The 20,814-nt window shown below is 37.2% G+C and overlaps 1 protein-coding gene across 5 annotated transcripts in view; it reads left to right on the plus strand.

Annotated features, from left to right (window-relative positions):
• Window positions 1–4,255: 4,255 nt before the first annotated feature.
• The window catches only part of Epha7 (EPH receptor A7), a 162,882-nt gene continuing 146,323 nt past the window's right edge, over window positions 4,256–20,814 (plus strand). For 3 of the 5 annotated variants that reach the window (XM_021222223.2, XM_021222219.1, XM_021222221.2), the window contains exons 1-3: window positions 4,277–4,612; window positions 8,574–8,638; window positions 12,149–12,818. In XM_021222223.2, coding sequence (XP_021077882.1) covers window positions 4,516–4,612; window positions 8,574–8,638; window positions 12,149–12,818 — 832 coding nt within the window. In that variant the 5' untranslated portion in view covers window positions 4,277–4,515. Of the gene's footprint in view, window positions 4,613–8,573; window positions 8,639–12,148; window positions 12,819–20,814 lie in introns of all 5 variants that reach the window. The other 2 variants (XM_021222224.1, XM_021222222.2) reach the window with 2 other exon arrangements.

Consider the following 20,814-nt stretch of genomic DNA (forward strand, 5'->3'; position numbering starts at 1 on the left):
TATATATATATATATATATATATATATATATATATATATATATATACAAATTTATATTTTTCTAAGGGTGAAATTGATTGGCCAGGACACCCAGAGGACCTGATGCCCCCTGGTGGTCACTAAGTTATCTCTGCTTTCCTTGACAGCTAACTATCTGGATAAAGACATGATACATACATTTTAGGATGGTGAATCATGAAAATGTGAAGAAGCATTTGGCATAATTTAAATTATGTCTTGATATCCACACGGGTGATTTATGGAAAAAACAGGAGTGAATACTGGATAGGAAGAGCCTCCTCACACAAAATTGCTTTTGAAAAAATATTAACCATGTATAAAATTATTTTGAGTAACATGTGACACATTTTTCTTGCAATAATCAGATCTCTTAATATTACTTGAATAATGGTATATTTAAAACTTTTTTGACTTCTTTGTGTGCTCCGAGCACTATAGTGACTCATTAGCAATACTCTAGTAAATGCTTCCTAATTAATCTATACTAAACGAATTCAATGGTTGCAGTTGAAAATTGTGATTGAAATCTCTTGAGTTTTGCCACTTATCTCATACCCACCCAAGTGAATACAGTGTCATAAAGATGCAAAGTATACTCTTGACTTTTTGCTAGCTAAGCCTGATGCTGAGAGTACAAGGTAAAATTTATTTTTGTGTGTTTTATATTTTCATTAGACTGCATATGAATGTTTTGTATACAGTACATAAATCATGCTAATGTAAATATATAAATGATTTTCTTATGCAGTGGAAAATGTTTACATTTTGATTGAAATTGAAAATGTAGTTTTCAGTATCTATTAACCCAGATACAATGTTTCTTTTTCTTTATGAATTCTTCTACAAGGTAGGCTTTTCAGTTCATTTAAGTAGTCCCTCTTCTGTGATGAACTTGCATTTGGACAGTAAATGCAAAAGAAATGGTTCCAGAGGCAGCTCCGTGACTCATTGTTGGTAGTCAGTACTTAGCTTGTCTGCCTTGGCATGGTAACATTCCAGAGGGCCAGGTGTTCCCACACATCTACAGATACAGTTACTAGACATGCACAGATGAACCCATTGAGCCACTTTTGCTATTGGTAAATGTGTTAACCCTACCCTCTGAAAGTACTATAATATATTATAGTACTTAAGAAGAGAAATCCTAAGTATTTCTCATCTTAAAAATCCTAAGCTATTTTAAAGGCAATAATACTAAGGTAAATATCAGTATTGTAGAAAGTTAAAAGAAAATAACAGTTGTCTCTCTCCCTAGAATACATGACTTAAATAGTCATTAATTTTTATGTATGTATAATTATGTGTGATTACCAGTAAATTATTAGAGAAATGATGCAAACTGAATAACATTTCACAGTGTTTTTGTATTTGAAGACAGGCATTTTTTTTTAAAAAAAAATCTTACTACTTTATGGTAGATATTTAAAAAAGAGGATACACAAAAACAAGGTTTTATTATTCATTCCTGTATATTTAGAACTTGAGATAGACCATTTTAGTAACAATTCAGAATGAGTAAATAAAGACAATGAGTATAAAAATAACATTTTTTAAAATTTTGGTTTTTGTCAAACATGTTAGTTTTATATATCATTTGCTGTTGCTCAAAAAAAAAAATGAACGTTTTTAATTCACTTTGTATATGCACAGCATTAACTCCTAAAATTGGCCAAGAAATAGTATGTATAAAACATAGATATCCAACTCAACTTACACATTTTTAAAAGATGTGAGAAAATGTATTATGCTATTTTAAAACATGGAATCTTTTGTAACTGTTTAATTTCCGTAGCTCTACATAGAGATGGAATTATATGTGTTCTACTATTTATAAAATGTACTTTAGTATAAAGTGTTAAGACATGCTATTGGACATTATACGTTGAACATCCTCTTCTTGATTGCCATGCATTTTCATTTCAGTACCCTGTCTTCTTTATCAACATATCTACATAGCACAAAGGAAAGAAGTTTGGTGATCCTAGACATGAGCATCTTTGTATTGCTCTGAAGGGAGAATGTCAGCAGCCCAGCACAAGAGCAGCTAATCTGGAACTTTCATCTTAAATAAATAAATAAATAAAAAAGGGTGCGGCTCTAATTGTGCCTATGTCTCATGGGAGAAGTAGTACACACTAGCAGGAGTCTCCACAATATTTTTACACTCCTCAGGGGAAACAATACATTCTCTGAAGCTTCCTGGTTAAATGTGGGAAGTGTTTGTATTCCTATCACCGAGTAGGAGTCCTTCAGTACATGAAAGGTGTATTTTAAACCTTCGAAGCTATCTTGGTGGCAATCTAGGCTGTTGAGACCTCAGAGAAAAAATGTTGAAATTTTGGAAAATTCATTTTGATGATTAGAAATTGTTTAATACATGTGATCTTGTGACTTTGTGAGTTTTTAAAGCTTAAAGCGATTTATATTTTTAATTCCGACTTTGAGCTTCCAACTTTTTCCCTGATTGCATCTGTTTGGGTCAATGAGGCTTCATGTTCTCTGTAACCAGTGTGCTTGGCCTATATTGTTTTGTCTCCTTCCAAGATTAATCTATTAAGCCTTTTCCATTTTTTATGCATCTTTAAAGGGCACTTAAGATGCTTTTAAGCATAATTTCTAAAATATTCAATAGACCTAATGGCTAGCAATACGTAAAATTTAATACATAAACTACAGAAGCAACGTGATTGGAAAAGAAGGAAAAGTTCATTTCTTTCTCTGGTATAATTACATTAGGCAAGTTAAACCACAGAAGAAAACCGTAAAAAGAAAAGAAAAGTATCTGGGGACTGTTATCTCTTGTTATCTACATTGTCCCTATTGTACATATCAGAGAGAACCCAGCACACATTTCCAGAGGTCAACCAGGAAGTCTGAAGTTGAACTTTTTGTCCATCAGAAATAAAGGCTGATCATCAATGAGTGTTTTTTTTTTCTTTTCTTAAAAAATATAAAACAATAAAGGAACATTCATCTTAAAATATGACGTACTTATCTACTCAGCTTGACCCTTGATATAGATGATTTGGCCATTACATTTTTAAGATTTTCATTTTACAATGTCAGCCACCTCTTGGCTTGCAAAAGTGTGCAAAACTGCCTAATGGAAAACAGATTTCTCCACACACTTTTCCTTGTAGCTCGGGTTGGATGAATTCAAGTGGAAATGTTGGTTACATTTTTAGTCTTAGCTTTCTTTAGAAAGATAATTACAGAATAATTATGGACTAACTACAGAAAATAGTAAATGTTTGCACAAATAGAAGGAATGACTGTGAATTTAGTACCTGGCAGCTTTCTTTAGAACTGAATGCTATTTACACAGCGAAGTGGGAGACAATTCAAGTAGAGCAATCTATGAAAAACCCCAGAAAATGAGAAGCATATAAGAAAAAAAACTACAAGAAACGTTTTCTAAGGTCCTATTTTGCCTGAGAAGAATCTGAAGATAGAGCGAGAGAAGAGGCGAGCATAAAACAAAAGAATTCCTTTCTTCAGCCCCACTTTCCCTGTTTCTTTTGTCATAGGTTGTTGCGAACTCTGGCAGACATTGGTTTTTTTTGGGGGGGGGGGTACTTTGATTAATTTTATTCTTTCAGAGATAGGGGAGTAGTAGCTAAACATGCCTCTCGAGTTACAGAACAGAAGTTCAAACTTTTCAAAAAAAAAAAAAAAAGAGAAAAGAAAAAGAAAGGAAAAGAAAAGAAAGAAAGAAAAAAAAAAGGCAGAAAACCAAAGTTATCCGACCCGCTGAGGTGGCTAACAAAAAAGTAAAAGGTGTTCTAAAAGCATAGCTCAGTTTCACTGTCCGGGTTGGAGACGGTGATTGGTAGTTGAGGGAAGGCTTGCTTCGCCTCTGCCTTCTAGAAGACGTTGAGCAGCCCTGCTCTATACAGGAGTGTAAGTCGGGAAGAGTTATTCACGGGTTTATGCAGCTCAGTGAAGCTGCAGTAGCTAAAAGCCAAGTGCTCCCGATTGCACGCCGCTGGCCTAACGCGGCTCGTCCCCGCTTTCCCGGCAACCGATCTGGGAGGGAATCCTGGACCAGCAACCCGACTCCGCTCGGCGTTGATTGGCTCCTGCTCAGGACCCCGCCTCCAAGGTAGAGGCGGCCACTTCGTGGGGACCCGCCCCCCGGCCCTGGGAATCGCCGCCTGGCAGGCGGGCTGTGTCTGCCACTCAGTCGGAGTGGCGGAGGCTCTGGGTTCGTAGCCCCGCCTCCTCCCCCCTAATTGATATTATTGGAGTGTGGAGCAAGCGGCCGGTCTGCAGTCGGAGACTTGCAGGCAGCAAACACGGTGCGAACGAACCGGAGGCGGGGGGAGAGAGAAATCAAACAGCTAAGCGTGGAGCAGCCGGCCTGGGACCCAGAAGGGGATCGATGCGAGGAGCGCAATCATAACAACAATAATAACCCACTTCGGAGCAAACAGCATCTAAAGAGCTGCGACCCAACTGCAGCCTAAAAAAAAAAATCAAACCTGCTCATGCACCATGGTTGTTCAAACTCGGTACCCTTCGTGGATTATTTTGTGTTACATCTGGCTGCTTGGCTTTGCACACACGGGGGAGGCGCAGGCTGCGAAGGAAGGTAAGGCCAGAGGAAAGCAAAGTTTGTTCTGACTTATTTATTTCGCTGTCTACCTGCACGAGCCGACGGGTCCGCGGCGCTGGCCGCCGCGCCTCCGGCGCCGGGCGACCCTCCCTCGACCCCCCCGCCCCCTCCCCGCCCTCAGTTCCGATCGACCAGCGGCGACCAGCCGGGACTAGTCTGGGGGGCCCCCCGAGCTCCAAGGGGTGGCCGGGGACGGGCGCGCGCTCTGCAGCCGGGCAGCCCGGGGGGCCGTGGTGGCGAGGCTGAAGGGCGAGCGAGCTCCTTTGCATCCGGCATCTCGGGTCTTCGGCTCCAACCGCCGCGTCTGGTCCTTCTCTTGCGGTCGGCCTGCCGTGGACGCCACCGTGAGAGTTGGTTCGAAACCTGGGGGAGCGTCGCCCCCAGCCTCCCCGGAGGGGCCGAGACTTCCGTGGCTGCGAGCGCTCGGGCTCCTGCCGACTCGCTCACTGCGGCGGCGGCGGCGGCGGCGGCGGTAGCGGCAGCGGCAGCGGCAGCGGCAGCGGCGCGGGCCTGCGGTGGACGCTCGGCTGCCGCTCGAAACAATGCGACCGCGAGGGGAGGCACCGCGCGGGGCCCGGGCTCGACCCGCCGCCGGGAGGGCTGGCCGCAGCAGGCAGTTTGCACTGAGAGGCCACCGAGTGAGAAGTCTCCAGTCACTTGGCCCAGGTCCGGTACTCCGGGATTCCAAGTAGCCAGTACTGGCCTCTGGGGACGAGTTCTGGTACGCGAGGGGAGGCTTTTTTTTTTTTTTAACCACAGGATATGCTTGTACGTGGGTATTTTTCCCTGCGTCTCCTTTGAACCATTGGCAAAAGGTAAAATACCTTTCGGTGCCTGTAGTTGGAGCTGGGGAAAAATAAATCCCGTCAAAGGAAGTGTCTTGCTGCTAAGCAGTGTCACAATACCGGTACCTCATCTGACAAGCTTGCGTTTCTAAGGTTGATTTCTTGGATACTTTAGAAGCCTGTTCGGGGGTATGGAGGGCGAGAGATCTGTTAGATTTAGGTCATACCAGTACTAAAGGGAGGGGGGCATATTGGTCCTCGATTCTTTTATTCCTAAAACTTAAGATTTCATTCGGCTTTTCTTTATGCTCTCTTCGTCCACCCTTCTTCGTTAACTCAACATCCCCAACCCGGTGCAATATCCTACTTTGGAACAGCCTGACCTTCTGGCCCCACTTTGCACATCTGCAGTCTGTGTTGACGCTGAATCCATTCAGAGAAAAACGTGCCTCTGAGCTGATGGTTGTGTCTGCAGGTGGACCAGCATCTGCTACACACACACACACACACACACACACACACACACACACACACACACACACACATCAAACATACATTTCAAGCCTCTTGACTCTGGTGACCAGAAACAGACACCCTGCCACCTTGTCCCGATTCCTCCGGAATAGCGGGATCTGAGGAAAAGTTTGCCCCGCATGATGAAGCGGCGCGCGCGAGCTCTGGCAGACTCCAGCAGGAGTTTGAGCTATAAATAACTGCATCACTAGGGGGAGAGGTGCCTGCAGCCAGCAGGCCTCTCTTGCTCTCCTCCTCCGGTGCTACGTGGAGAGGGTTCTGATTCTCGGAGCCCGAGTTCTTTAGATGCAGACGAGATGTTTAAGAGGCAGGTGGTAGGGAACGCGCCCGACTTCTCGGTGGCGACGCTCGGGGCGCTCGGGCGCGCAATCAGGCGGTGGCGTTCCCTGAGCGCTGCTACCCGGAGGTGGCCCGGGGCATAAAGGCACCCAAAGGAGCTTGGCCAGCAGCGCCGCGATCAGGTGCGCGGCTTCTGGGGCAGCTGGGGTGGCGACCGACCTCCCGGGTCCTCTTTCCCGGTTCCCTAGCGTGGCAGGAGTGGCCCGGGAGCGCAGAGGCTAATTGTGGCTACTGCTTTCCATCCCGACAGTACAACCGCCGCCGCGCCCTCAGAGGAGGCGCTTCCCGAAAGCCCGTCTGTTCCTCGCGACTCCAGCCCAGGCTGGGCGCCACCCGCTCCCTAGAGTCCCAGGTCTGGAAGTGTAATGGACGCTAGGTTGGCGGGCGCAGCCGTCTGGCTGCCCCGCCCCGCCCCGCCCCGCCCTGATGCTCGGGCAGCGCTGGAGCCTCCAGGCTCACCGCAGAGCCACGGCTCTGGACCCCCGGTAGCGGCCAGCTGCCCTGTGCCTTCTCCGGGGCGCGTGGTGAGGCAGACTCGGTGCGGAAGTCCAGAGGGAAGATGCTCACGGGGCTATTGCCTTCACTCCTCCAGAGCTTCCGAAAGGCTCACCAGCTCGGTGATCACCTACTTCCTCTTGATTTGCCGGTTTCTCTGCTAACTTGTCGGCCAGCAGGGAAGGGAAAAGGCATAGCAGGAAGGGACAATCTCAGGGTTCATTTCATTCTTAAATATAACCCCAAAAGGTCACGTAGGTTTAAAATACACTGTTTGTTGTCAATATAAAACCTCCCCATCCCCCACAATAAATTCCAAAAGAGAGTTCTGTGACTTGAATTTGTTTCCTTAGGCTTCATCCCTTCTCAAGGTAAATCTATCCTTCCACAATCACTCTTCTTTTAAATACACCAATCCAACGACTTACTGGTGTTCCAAGTTAGAACACAAATTGAAAATTTATAAGTGACTTGTATTTTTAATTGAAGGGGAGTCGATTTCCCCCACCCCCCCGACAATCTTAAATCTAAAACCAGCCTCATGTTTTTGTATCTATCTGTTTCCATTTACTGAGGATAACTTTGACTCCTGGAGAAGGAACTGAGCTCACAATCTACTCTTCCTTGGTCTCTCAACATCCATCTTCTTTACCTTTCAAAGCATAAACCTTTTAAAATTGGAGTCTGAATATGTTTCAATGTTAAGAAGTTTATCTGAGTGCATTTTTCAAGTCAAAATTCGAACAATTTCCTGGAGGTGACATTAAGCATATGCAAAGAATATTCACGATGATTTCTGGACCAATAGATCATTTGTGAAAATGCTGAGAGTCAGGTATATTGTTTTACAACACCAAAGCTATGTAGCTCTAAAATCAATTCTGTCAGTATTTTATAAGAATAATTATCTTAGAGTAACATCATAACCAACTGAAAGCATAATGTGTTATAGCAGGTAACATTCTAATGAATTATTCCATTAATACAAATAATACCTTAATCACAATTTTCATAAATACTAATTATGTTTTTGGTAGTCTAAAGATGGAATACAACTGCTTGTAAAAGTCAGCTTGGAGCTTAAGTCATTTAGAGAATAGCTAGTATGTTGAAATTTATCCAATTTAAAATTATATATCTCATATATATATATATATATATATATATATATATATATATATATGAAAGCTGATGCTTGACTTGTTTAAAAGCACGACTTGTAGATAACAGAGACGTGTTTCTCATGGTAACATTGTTTAACATGGATTTAACATTTCTGTATTCCTATTGATAGAAGACAAGGTGCTATGAGGGTTTCCCCCTTTAAACATTAAACTTCAGTTGTCAAGAGACCATAGGAAATATTGCTGGTAGAATATTGAAAAGTTGAGCCAGGCTGCATAGTAGTGTGGGGATGATGTCTTAGTAGATTCATGTCTTTAAATGTAGTGAACTCCCTGACTTCCAACAATCTTGTATGTTATTACTGCACAACCATTGTACCTGAGTTTAGCATTATAAACTCATTTTTATGTTAATGTTTCACTGAAATTTTTTTTATACTTTAATTGAAGGTATAAACAAGTACATGTATATTTTAATATGTTTCCCCCTCCAGAAAGTTTACTATGCTTAATTTTGTGGCTCTTCTCTGCTGGATTCATTTATATAAATGTCTTGTCATCAAGTAGCAATTTTATATAAAAAATAGATTTATCCTAAAATGTTTAGAGATGTGTTTAATTTTTTTTTGTAACATTGAAACTAAAACTTTTCTTTTTCAGTACTATTACTGGACTCAAAAGCACAACAAACAGAATTGGAATGGATTTCCTCTCCGCCCAGTGGGGTAGGTAAATACCTCATACAATATGATCATATCTGTTCAGAGAAAGAGAGGAAAGCTTCCCTCTGAGGGAACAATTCATGTCCATACATTAAAAAATGCTTAAAATTTAATATTACTGTTTAATGTTTTGTTTTCTCACGAGATACTAGATTCTCAAAGTATAGAAAGCATACTTTGAACTTTGAGAAAGGAGAAAATAAAATAAATCAGTCCCAGAGTCTTTGAGTTCTTTTTGTGAGTCGTAGCAATCATGCCTGTGTGTTCAGGTTATAAATGCCTACTAATTACAGGGAACATTCTTTTCCCTAACTCGCTTAAGCCTCTACAGTTGCCTTATGCTTCTGGGTAATGATCACCAGGTAGAATCTCTGTAATTCTTTAAAACAGTATGAAACTTGTTTTCATCTTCTAAAAATAGTTTTAACATTGTCCAAAGTAGATTCCAGAGGGTAACAAAAAACTGTAAAAGAATATTGAAACATAAGATTTGCCATATAATGTTAGCTTCTTAAAATTTGTGTTCTTATCTTACTATCTGCTCTTATTAATCAAAAATGATGGCTGAAATATATCCCTATTACAGCAAAATTCAGCTGGAACGAATGGGACTTAACATTAAATAAGTCTGTCTAAATCTAAGAAGAATCTTAATTTTTAAAACAATTTTTAATATATTCAGATAGATATATTTCTTAAGTTTAGTTCAACATCATCTTTATGAGTGATTTCTGATGATGAGCTAGAACAAATTCTTCAATTCTGATGAAGCCAGTGGACTGTGAGAAAGAACCTCCATTGTTACTTAAGTTTATCTTTAACCCATGAGGAAATCTGGGGTTAAAGGTGCAGTAAATATCAATGAAGAAATAAACACTTTCAACTGATTTTACCATAAGAACGAAAGTACAAGAACAAAATAATAGAATCAGTATAGCATTAGCTGGAAAGTCAATAAGATCTTCCCATTTAATAGAATGAGAAATTTTAAGCATACTGAAAATATTCAGAGTTTCTGTTACATTGAAGTCTGAGAGATATTTCTCTGGGATCATATATTAATTATCTGTATTGGTCATTGGAAATTATGGTAAAGAAACAGATAATTTACCAATGCAATCTAAAAGTCTAATGAACTAATAGACCTCTAAGACTATTGAGGTACTTCCTTGGATGTAAAATTTTTCCACTAGAAAGTATACATTGTAGAAAGATGTTCATGGTTAAAAATAAATAAATACCTTTCTTGCCAGTGACAGATGCAGCCCATTTTCTACAATCCATCAATTAAAGTAAATAGATTCAGAAGATGGTTTTATCTCTGAGAAGAAGTAAACTGATAAATGATTGCAGTACTTCATCCATGTAACCCACAACATGATAAATTATGACTGTCAGTGTTATCTTGGGCTCAAATGAGCAGTTTATCAGTCCAGAGAATCTTGAGTTAAACTTTAACCGTGTGTGTGTGTGTGTGTGTGTGTGTGTGTGTGTGTGTGTAAGAATCAATAATATGTGCAAGAAAATATGATACCAAGCATTTTCTTTATATGACATATTTGTTCACATGTTCTTTCATAAAGCAATATTGTTGCTGAGCAATGAGAAAATATTTTTATAATTTTACAAAAATATCGTATAACATTTATAAAAAGCACTGTAAATTGAGGCACCCATTCCAATATATGTCATTTATGAAATACTTTCACTCTCAAAAACTGTGTAATGAAACAGTGACCTATATATCAAATAGTGAGTCTTCACTTTCCTGGCTTTCTTGCAAATACACTATTTTGTGGGCAACAACATTGATTTTTCATACCTGTAATGATATAGTTACTCTTAAATGAGTGAATAGTTGAGATTAGCCCTTCGAATCATCAGCCTTGATTTCTGTAAGCTGAAGCATGGTCATAAGACACGTTTAATGTTGGTGCTTTGGCTTTTTGGTAGATATTATAACTGTTTTCTCCCCCCTTTAATAACTTCAATCAGCTTAGGAGACAAAAAATATATCTATCAGTGGAGGATTTGAGATATTTTTCTTAGTTACATACAAATAGACTGTAAGTAGATAATTCAAGAAATAAATGGAAAATATGCACAGTGTTATGTAGTGAAAAAATGTGTGTCAAGAAGCATAGCATGAAAATCAATTCTTTGCTGTTCGAGGACCTTTGGAAACATTTAGCTGCTAAATAAAAATGTAGTAAATACTACATAACTATCTCTTACTTAAGACATTTCTGTGTTTCAGTCATCTTCAATTCATCATTTTTTTTGTTAATTCTATAAAAATGATTTTAGAAATACACAGTAAGTTGATGAAGTAGATTTGAATTAATTGATAGTCTGGTCAGGTTTTTCAAGTGAAAATCCTTACCAAATGTGTGGGTTTTTTGTTTTTTTTCATCTAAATTCTTTGAGTTAATAGTTTAGACATTAGATGCCGAGAGATTTCAGACTTTAAATACACAATATTTTGTTTGTAGTATTTCTAACTGGGGAAAGGAGTATAAGCATATAACGGTTTCATTCTGAAAGCATCATACTGTGAGTTGGGAAACTTTGCAGAGAGAGTAAGAGAGGGTGCGAATAGCCATTGATGTGACTAGCTACTGATGTGAACAGCTATGACTGAAGCCTTTACAACTCTTAGGCATATGGACCTGGCTTGCTGTGAGCAGTAAGTAATATACATGATTCGGTCATCTTTTGAATTTGTTGCTGAACTATCTGTCGTCCTGTTTTTTGTGAATAAGTATAAATCAATTCACTTGTAGAATATAAGGCATCACAAGATAAATGGGCATTTTCAAACCATTCATGCATAGCTTGCTAATTTGCCATGTGTCTTTGGCTGCCCGCTGAAAACAATTTGCTTATAAGAGTAGATTTTACTTTCAGAACTACTTGATAATTATATAGGGTTTTATGTACAATTTTAAAATGATGCTGGGCAAAAATAAGTGCCTCTGTAAAAAGATTTAAATGCTTCTTACATCTCGTTTTAAAAAAATTCGCAAAATATTCCACACTATAAATTGGGACCCACTGTTCCACGTTTTTACATTCCAGGATTTTGGGAATTGTGTTCTAAGAGCCAGCATCTTTGCATTTAAGGCTACTGCAGACACTTAGCATGTCAATTGAGTTATCAGTAGTTCTCCTCTGCATCTGTGTGCGATGAGGGGTGATTTTAATAATCATTAGCCTTAGCATGTTGTAGTCTCACCTGAGACTACAGACTTCAACGTGAAAAGAGATATTAGTGCCCTCATAGCAGATATAAAACAGAACGGAATGCTCTTTGTATGTTGAAGCAATCAAGCGCCACCGTGATGCTTCACTAAGAGGCTGCAGAGTATGAACTCGACCATCTCTGACTCCCAAGAGTCCATACTGTGGCTCAGTGGTTATTCATCTTATTTGGAAAATACAGTGTAATTGTTTTTTTTCTTTTGCTGAAAGACTGATGAACCCCCTTCCCCTCTTTTTCACAAAAACTTACAGTGGGAAGAAATTAGTGGTTTGGACGAGAACTACACTCCGATAAGAACGTACCAGGTGTGCCAGGTCATGGAGCCCAACCAGAACAACTGGCTGCGGACTAACTGGATTTCTAAAGGCAACGCACAAAGGATTTTTGTAGAATTGAAATTCACCTTGAGGGATTGTAATAGTCTTCCCGGAGTACTGGGAACTTGCAAGGAAACCTTTAATTTGTACTATTACGAAACAGACTACGACACGGGCAGGAATATACGAGAAAACCTTTATGTTAAAATAGACACCATTGCTGCCGATGAAAGTTTCACCCAAGGTGACCTTGGTGAAAGAAAGATGAAGCTGAACACGGAGGTGAGAGAGATTGGACCTTTGTCCAAAAAGGGATTCTATCTTGCCTTTCAGGATGTAGGGGCTTGCATAGCATTGGTTTCTGTCAAAGTGTACTACAAGAAGTGCTGGTCCATTATTGAGAACTTAGCTGTCTTTCCAGATACAGTGACTGGTTCAGAATTTTCCTCCTTAGTTGAGGTTCGTGGGACATGTGTCAGCAGTGCCGAGGAAGAGGCAGAAAATTCACCCAGGATGCACTGCAGTGCAGAAGGAGAGTGGTTAGTACCCATTGGAAAATGTATCTGCAAAGCAGGCTATCAGCAAAAAGGGGACACTTGTGAACGTAAGTAATATTTGCTATTAAAATTCTTTGAATCTGTAGTTATTAGATATTTTATAAAATAGTGACTATTCAAATTCACAAGGACTATTAAACACAATGACTACCTAGAGCTGTACTATCACTGATGGTATGCAATAGATATTGGAGATCATACCAATTGTTAGTAAAATTTTATTTGTACCGTTTAACACATTTGCCACATTTACTAACGTGGATGGAAGCAGTCTCATACTGGACTGTAAGGTTTACAAGAGGTAGTCAGCCAAGTGGGCTTTTGACAGGAAAGACTGAGGGAATGTCGGTCGGAATTCTATGAGATATGATTCCTCCTGTTTCTTAACCCTGATCCTCTGAGCCTTTGATGAGCATAAAAATAGAAGAAACAAGAGCTTAAAAAGATGAGCTCCGTTCTCAAAGTATTAAAAGATATAGCACATATATTTAGAATTGTCAATTATAAATAAGGGGATTTTAATGTGACAGCACTGAAGTTACTTACTTTTGCTGGCGATGTCATTCTTCTCTGACGTGAAGAATAAGAATGGGTGTTCTTGATATGTCATACTTGAGTGGATCGTATTGTTGTAGAAGCATCTGAAGTACAGTTTAGCCTATCACAATAGAGCCACTGAGTTACTCGTATTTGTTTTGGAACAGTAATATCATGTATTTTCAGTGAGTCTTTTATTTTAAAACAATTTTCTGTTAATTATCATTATGTGATTAACTACAGGCCAATATTTTTTATTTAAAAATAAAATCATGTGTACCATTGTTTCCAATCTAGGTATATATATATATATATATATATATATATATATATATATATATTACAGTTACAATTATATGACTTACGTTACTATTAACTTACAAAGCATAATATACCCTGCAAAATGACTTTTATGTATACCTTGTACTGCTAAGGTGGCAACATCATTTAACTATTTGCAGTGAGTGGTTAGTTTAAAGATGACTGTACCTAATAATTGTTATAGCTAAGTACATTTTCCATTAGCTAGTCTGGGTACTCATTCTTGTGTTTTCTTTCTATTAGCTGGCTTGATGAAGTAGGTGACATTGTCCTATCTGTTTTAGACAATGCAAAGGGGAACCTCTGCAAAGCAAATAGATACCTTGCTGTTATATTAATACTACTGTGTTAGTGTAACATTCAAACTTGACATTTTCTATCTCTTGAGCAGATGGTTTTTAGCAACATTATTGTAGTTTCTGTCACAAATGAAGGACAATTCTAACAAAATTACCATTCATTGTTGAACTTAAATGCTTCCCACATAGCAGCAAGCTTCCCCCTGTATATATCAATTACATTTATTTCCTTCCCCCAAAACTTATACCACTTTTAAAAGGATAAATAATAATTTAAAAATATTTAAATTTCACAATCCAAGAGTTGTGGTGCACACCTTTAATTGCAAGGCTCTGGAGGCAGAGTCAGGTGTATGCCCAAATTCAAGGTCAGCTTGGTCTACATAGCACGTTCCAGGCGTCCAGGCGAGTCAGAGCTACATGGTGAAACCCTGTCTCAAAATAAACAGACAGAAGAAACAAAACAAAATTTATGATTCTGAAAATTCATTGAGGTACATATGATTCTTTGGTTTATTTTTTTAAAGTGGGCATTCTAAATTGAAACCTGCTATAATTAGAAATTACATACTAAATTTCTAAGAAAAAAAGAATATATATATTAAATATGTATATATATACAATTAAAATTATCAGTATTCAATATAATCTGAAATAATAATTTAGTTGTCTTGGTTTAAATTTAATATTGCATCAAAACTATACAAGATTTAATCACAGTGTATCCAAACACTCTGGGACAAACCTGAGGCTGGCTTAGGGTGCATCAGGACACCAGACTGTACAAGGAGATCTGCTGTTTTATTTAGTTGTTTGTTTTTGTTTTTTAAAGCAAAAGAAACCCTTTACATATTTATTTAATATTTCTCCTTTTGACATAAACATAAAAGCTGAGCTCTTAAGTTTTTCACCCTTGTTTGAAGAGCTGAATACATGCAGTAGATTAGGAGGATGGATATAAAGTACTTCCTCTCCAGCACTCAGTTATTATCTACAGGGTAGATAACCATGTCAAGTGAACTCAGGAACAAACAAGTGGAGCCTCTGCTAGCTTAGGTCTATTAGCAAACACAACATTCTCTTATGTCCCTACAATCCAGACCCCTCTTTCATTTCTCATGAGAGTACTCAATTAGAAAATCTTAAGAATTCCGTAGCTGAAAACCACAAAGTGATACAAAGACTTAAACATCATTCTTTGGCAGAAGAATGTGTGTCTTACTGTATAAATACAATCATTTCTGTAATGAACTAATCAGATGAAAGATGAAGTTTTTATCTAGTAGACGTTAACAACAGTTACTGGAAAAGTAATATTACAATGCCAGTTGTAACAATTATTTAGAGATTTTTGACAGCAACAATCCATATTTTTCCTTAATGTTCAAGCTAATGCTAGTATTTTAATTAATGTGAAAGAAAAATTTATATTTTGCACAATTATAAATGTGGAAAAAATAAGAAATACATATGTAAAACTTCACTATAAAATTATCTGATGAAAGACTAGGAAATAGTATTAAAGGTTCGTTTTTTTGAAGAATTAAGATTTTAATGAAAATTATAATGTTTTATTTTATTTTATTTAGTAGGAAATGTTTGAGATGTAAACATATTAATAGAAAACTTAATACAAATATCTTTAACCCTAATTTAAAGACATATTTGCCATGAAGAAATGGCCCGAATTTGTTCCAACTGAGCAAAACCATTTTGTTAAACATTGTACAATTACAAATAATTATTTTGACTTTAAAGAGTTAATACTATATTTGGTGACCAAAATTACTGTCACCTGTGAACTACATCTTGGTGCCTAAACCTCAAGGAATAACTCTTCATATTCCTCTACATGAAACTTTGCAGTGTAATAGATGGAATTAGGTATTGAGAGTAGTCATTCAGCTTTTACAAGCATAAAGAAATAAGATGCCTCTATATGCTCTCATGTTTGTCGTATTGTAAGCCAGTGGTATTAACTGTGACAGAAATGTTCTTGGGTTTTCTGCATTGGTGATACATGAGGAAGGAATCATGCCATTTGTGGAAACACTCTGCTCCTTGGCAAGGTTCCAGGGCATGGCTGTGCGGGTGCTTGCTTCTGGATTTGATCCAGGCCTGCCTTTATAATATTCCTCCTGTTCCCTCTCAATGATCCTGTTAAGAGTTGGAAAACAAATCCTGTCCCGTATTGAGGAACACTGATGTATTGAGAGAGGATGCTGGTGTGTCCCTAGCCAAATGTGACTGATTAGCCACTTAAAGCCTAGTTTATCTGGGGGCTGTCTAACGGGTCATTCGGATGCTTGTCACAGGATAACGTGAAAGGTCAATAACTGTGAAAACTGATCATAGCTTTTTACTTGATGTCAGTTTATTTTGTGAACTTGAAAAAGTAAATCTGTTCCTAAAACCTCATGGTTCTTAAATCTCTGAATACATGAAGAATTTCTATTCAATAATTAAATATTATAGTTCTTAAAAGCAGACACTACAGTTAATTTAAAATACATAATTCTAATTTATAAGATTTTTTTCTCTTGTCAAATTTTCTTTTTGAAAATTTATCTTTAAACTGAAACTTGAATGAAAGCTGGCCGCTATATTTTTCTGAGTAAGGAGGATAGCCATTTAAAAAAAATACATTTTAAATTACATTTTACAATATGGGAAGGTTAGCAAGTATATTTGTGAAGTATACTTATTGTTAAAATATTTCTTCCTGATTTTTCACTATGCACATCTGTAGCTGAGATTTCTCTTAGATTGCTGTAGGCAATTTTCAGTACACGTTAAGCCATAATGGTCTTTCAGTTCCTCATCTAATCCCTGAAACTTCACTAATAAGCTGAATCTCAGAGATACTATTAAGTTGGTGAACTTAGATGAGCATAGTGAATCTTTATTTTACTTTTGTCTTTCCTCAACTATGTCACATGCTTCCAAGAAGTCTGTTCTGGACTTCAGTGTATAGATTTCAGTTACTTCAGAAAGAATCATGTTTTAGTTTATGGAGAATGTCGAAATAATTATCTGGCTCAGATGTCCCGTCTGCTTTCAAAATGTTCTTTCTGACTTAAACATAGAATTTATGTCATAAAAATTGTAAAAAAAAAAATGATAACATATTACAGATTTGAATTTTGTGTGTTTTTTATATTGCTAAATTACATTTTTGTAAAGAAAAATTTAGGAATTTCTTTGTGATTAGTTGAAAAATAAATTGAAAAATTATAGACATAATTTTCCTTATAAGGGTTTTCTTCAGGTGTATCTTATTATTTTCATTTGATATCTTAGTAGAATTATCATTTTGGTGATACATATGATTTATAAACTTGTAACTTACACCATTGTAGAACTTTAAACATTCATTTGAATTAAAAGTATTAACAATATTTAAAATTATTTCTTGTTGACACTTCTGAAACCTATGACCATGCTTTAATTTTACAGACCTAAATGGTACCATCAATTTCCATGATAGCCAATGATTCTTTGAAATGTACTCTATTGCTAAATGAATATTAAAAGAAATGTCATCTGTATTACAAGTTAAATTGCTCTGGCAGAAATTATGGAATCCTCATTTTTTGGATCCACACCTTACCAGGTGCTTAAAGTAGGACATTCTAAACTTTAATTTTTTTAAGTTTAAATTGGGGCTAATAAAAATAGTACTTCCCTCATAGGGGTATTGTAGGAATTGAATGGAATAATAAATGTTAAACCCTAGAAATAGTATCTGGGACATAAGAAATAATCAATGAATCATTAGTGTTATCATTATTAATAATGCAGTATTATATATCCTAGATAAAGAAATATTATGGCAATAAATGATTGAACACATATTGTTTAGGCTGCAGCCAGCATATTGTCTCTTAATATAGCATTCTAATTCTGATAGCACACCAAACAGCATTTAAATAAAATAAAATATCATTTACTCATCCATTTTCATTTCAAACAATGTTTGTGTCTGAAATATTCGAAATGACTTAAATGTCCAAAGTTAAGGCTTAACACCACTACTGAACTTAGTTATAAAATATCGGTGTTTCTATACAGGAATTATGAATTGTCTTTTGAAGACTTTTGAATGAAAACTCAAGTAAAAATATATGTAACATATTTAGGGAGAAATAGTTAGAATTATAATTATAAGTATGGTTCTAATATGGAGTACTGATTTGAGGTGATATCTCGTTCTCTCTGCCTTAAAAATATCTAGAACATTAACTTTATTATAATTAGTATAATTAATTATACTATAACTAATCATGATTATTAATTATAGGTAATCATATAATTCACACAAGATTAAGTAGAAGTGTGTCTTCAGAGTATATAGTCCTAAAATGGCATTAGTTTCTGCATAAGCAATATAATATTCAAATGGAGTGTGATTTGGTTTTTTTTTTTTTTTTGACAAAACAGCTCATAGATTTTATTTGCTTAAGTTCTAGTTGCTAATAGATAACCAGCCATTGCCAGGTACTCTTTTAGGAATTAGCAATGTCACTGAATCTTTCAGCCCAATAGGCACTACTACCTAATGTAAAGACCAAATCCATTAACATTGAAGTAACAACAATAGGCTTCAATGTCAGTGTTTTATCTCATGCATTTGTATCGTGTGCATGTAAATTTTCTTCTTTTTTATTTTGTGCACCTCTGTGTGTATGTTCCTGTCTGCACCACAGTTCGTGTGGGATCAGAGGACAACTTACAGACCTCTCTGCCTACCATATAGGTTAAGGAGTTGAACTTAGGCTATTAGACTCGATAGCAAGTATCCTTAACTGCTGCCCACATTTTTTTTTTTTTTTTAATATAAAGAAACAGGATCATGATGAGGCTGGGATAAGTACCCACCATCACAGAGCATGGAAGGCTGCTCTTTAATCAGGTTGCTCGGTCTTCTGGGTCCCCAGAGTGCCTGAGTAATTATGGAGGACCACATCAGTTCTATCAGTTGCAAAAATCATGCTAATTGAATTTCACAATATCTGGAAAGGTGATATAAACCTCAACTTTTTTTTTTTTTCCTATTTTGACTATTTCAATGTAGTTGTTTCTGTTTTCCCAAGCACACTAGACATTCCAATTCCTTCATCTCTCTCTTTTCTCCCAGTTGTACAAGTGGCCACAGAGTGTGGTGTGTGGCACATTGACACAGAGTACTCCTTTATTCTTTGGACGCTTCATGCTCATCGCAAAAATACAGAAATCCCCTAGTTTGAAACCTGCCGTTCAAAGTTCAAATCCTTTCATCTTAACTATGACCATTTTTGTTTGTTGATTTGTTTGTAACTTCAGTGCACATTTATCACTGCTGAAGTATTGCTGCCCTTTTCCTGATACTGGCCTCTCGCAGCCCTTAAAACTGGTTCTTTTCTTCTTTTTCTTTTTCTTTTTCCATATCCCATGATTTAATAGTTGACCTGAAAACAAACCTAGCTCTCATCGTTATTATCTCAGAGGCCTTACCGTTAGCTTCTGAAGTCCTGCTCCTTCCTGAAAAAGCATTTGGGGTTCCTTTTGTGACCTCCTGTATGACTTCTGACAGGAGTTTATATTCTACTAATTACAGCACCCTGGTTTTACAGGAGGGTTGCCCCTTTTCTCGTGGCAGGGACATGCTGAGAAAACAGAGGGGATCTGCTCTGTACTGAGGAAGTTGCTCTTAGAGAACAGCTGTTTATTTATTCTTTTCCACTTTCACATTCCTTGTCAGTCTTTTTGTGTCTCTCTCTCTCTTCAGCGTTCTCATCTCTTTCTTCTGATGAAGTAGAGGCCTGGCCTCCTGTTCTCTCTTGTCAACCTCTTGAGTAGGAAGGGGCTCTAAGAGTCAGAAGGACATTTTCTAAGCTAAGGTCTGAGCTGTTTGTAGCTACTACACACTGAGAATTGGTATAAAGTTACATCGCTTTGCTTGCAATTTATGTCTTTAAAATATTCATTTTAGTAGAAAGCAAACAAAAGAACTTAAAAATCTAGAATGAATTCTTTGACCCCTGTAAATAGAAAGATATCTATAGTCCATATTACATCAAAACATTTTTCATTTTAGATTTTATATCTCTATTACCTCATACTTTTTACATCTTCAAATTCTTAAGAAACCTTTACTTATTGAATACATTTTTCAACAAACAATTCACAGATATGGAATAAGTAGCTACAAGGTCTTTAGCTACTTTTTGTAAAAGCAATTGTTATGTGTGCTTTCCAGAGAAACTTGATCAAGATGTTTTATGCACGGATATTTATTATAACGCTTAAAATTTGACTCATGTCACAACCTAAAATTGGAACATCTGTAGCTGATATTTAAGATTATACCAGTTTTTATTATCTTTGGCTATCTCCAAATAGATGCATTGAACATTGAAATGTTAATTGTTCAATACATATAATAGCAAGTGAAAGGGGCTACAATGAAAGGAAGTCAGGAACATGAGGTTGATGTCTCTTCTTCAGGTTCTGATGATTTGTACACTTAGCATATAATTTTCAAACTCTTTTGATTAACTTAGTTTTAGTAAATTTGTGGTGCCTTTTTATATGTCTAGTAGAAGTTGAAATTGGCTTGAATTTCTGGCATGCAGTCCTGATATAGATCAGTGATCTGTTTAGGATGGCTCCTCCATACAACTCCTAGCTTTTTTTCTCTTAGATAATTACAACCTATAAAATAATTTCTTGCTGATGAGTTCTCTGTGATAACTATTCTATGACAATAATACTTTATGAGAAAATTCACACAGCTATATAATGTATAGTGTTCTTTCTGATTATATTCAATGAATAAGAGAGGAAAATTTCAGAAAAAAATGTATTTAAAATAGCACATCTACTGCATGATATCTTACACATTTAG

The sequence above is a fragment of the Mus pahari genome, chromosome 22 (assembly GCF_900095145.1).
Source record: "Mus pahari chromosome 22, PAHARI_EIJ_v1.1, whole genome shotgun sequence".
Lineage (NCBI taxonomy): Eukaryota > Metazoa > Chordata > Mammalia > Rodentia > Muridae > Mus > Mus pahari.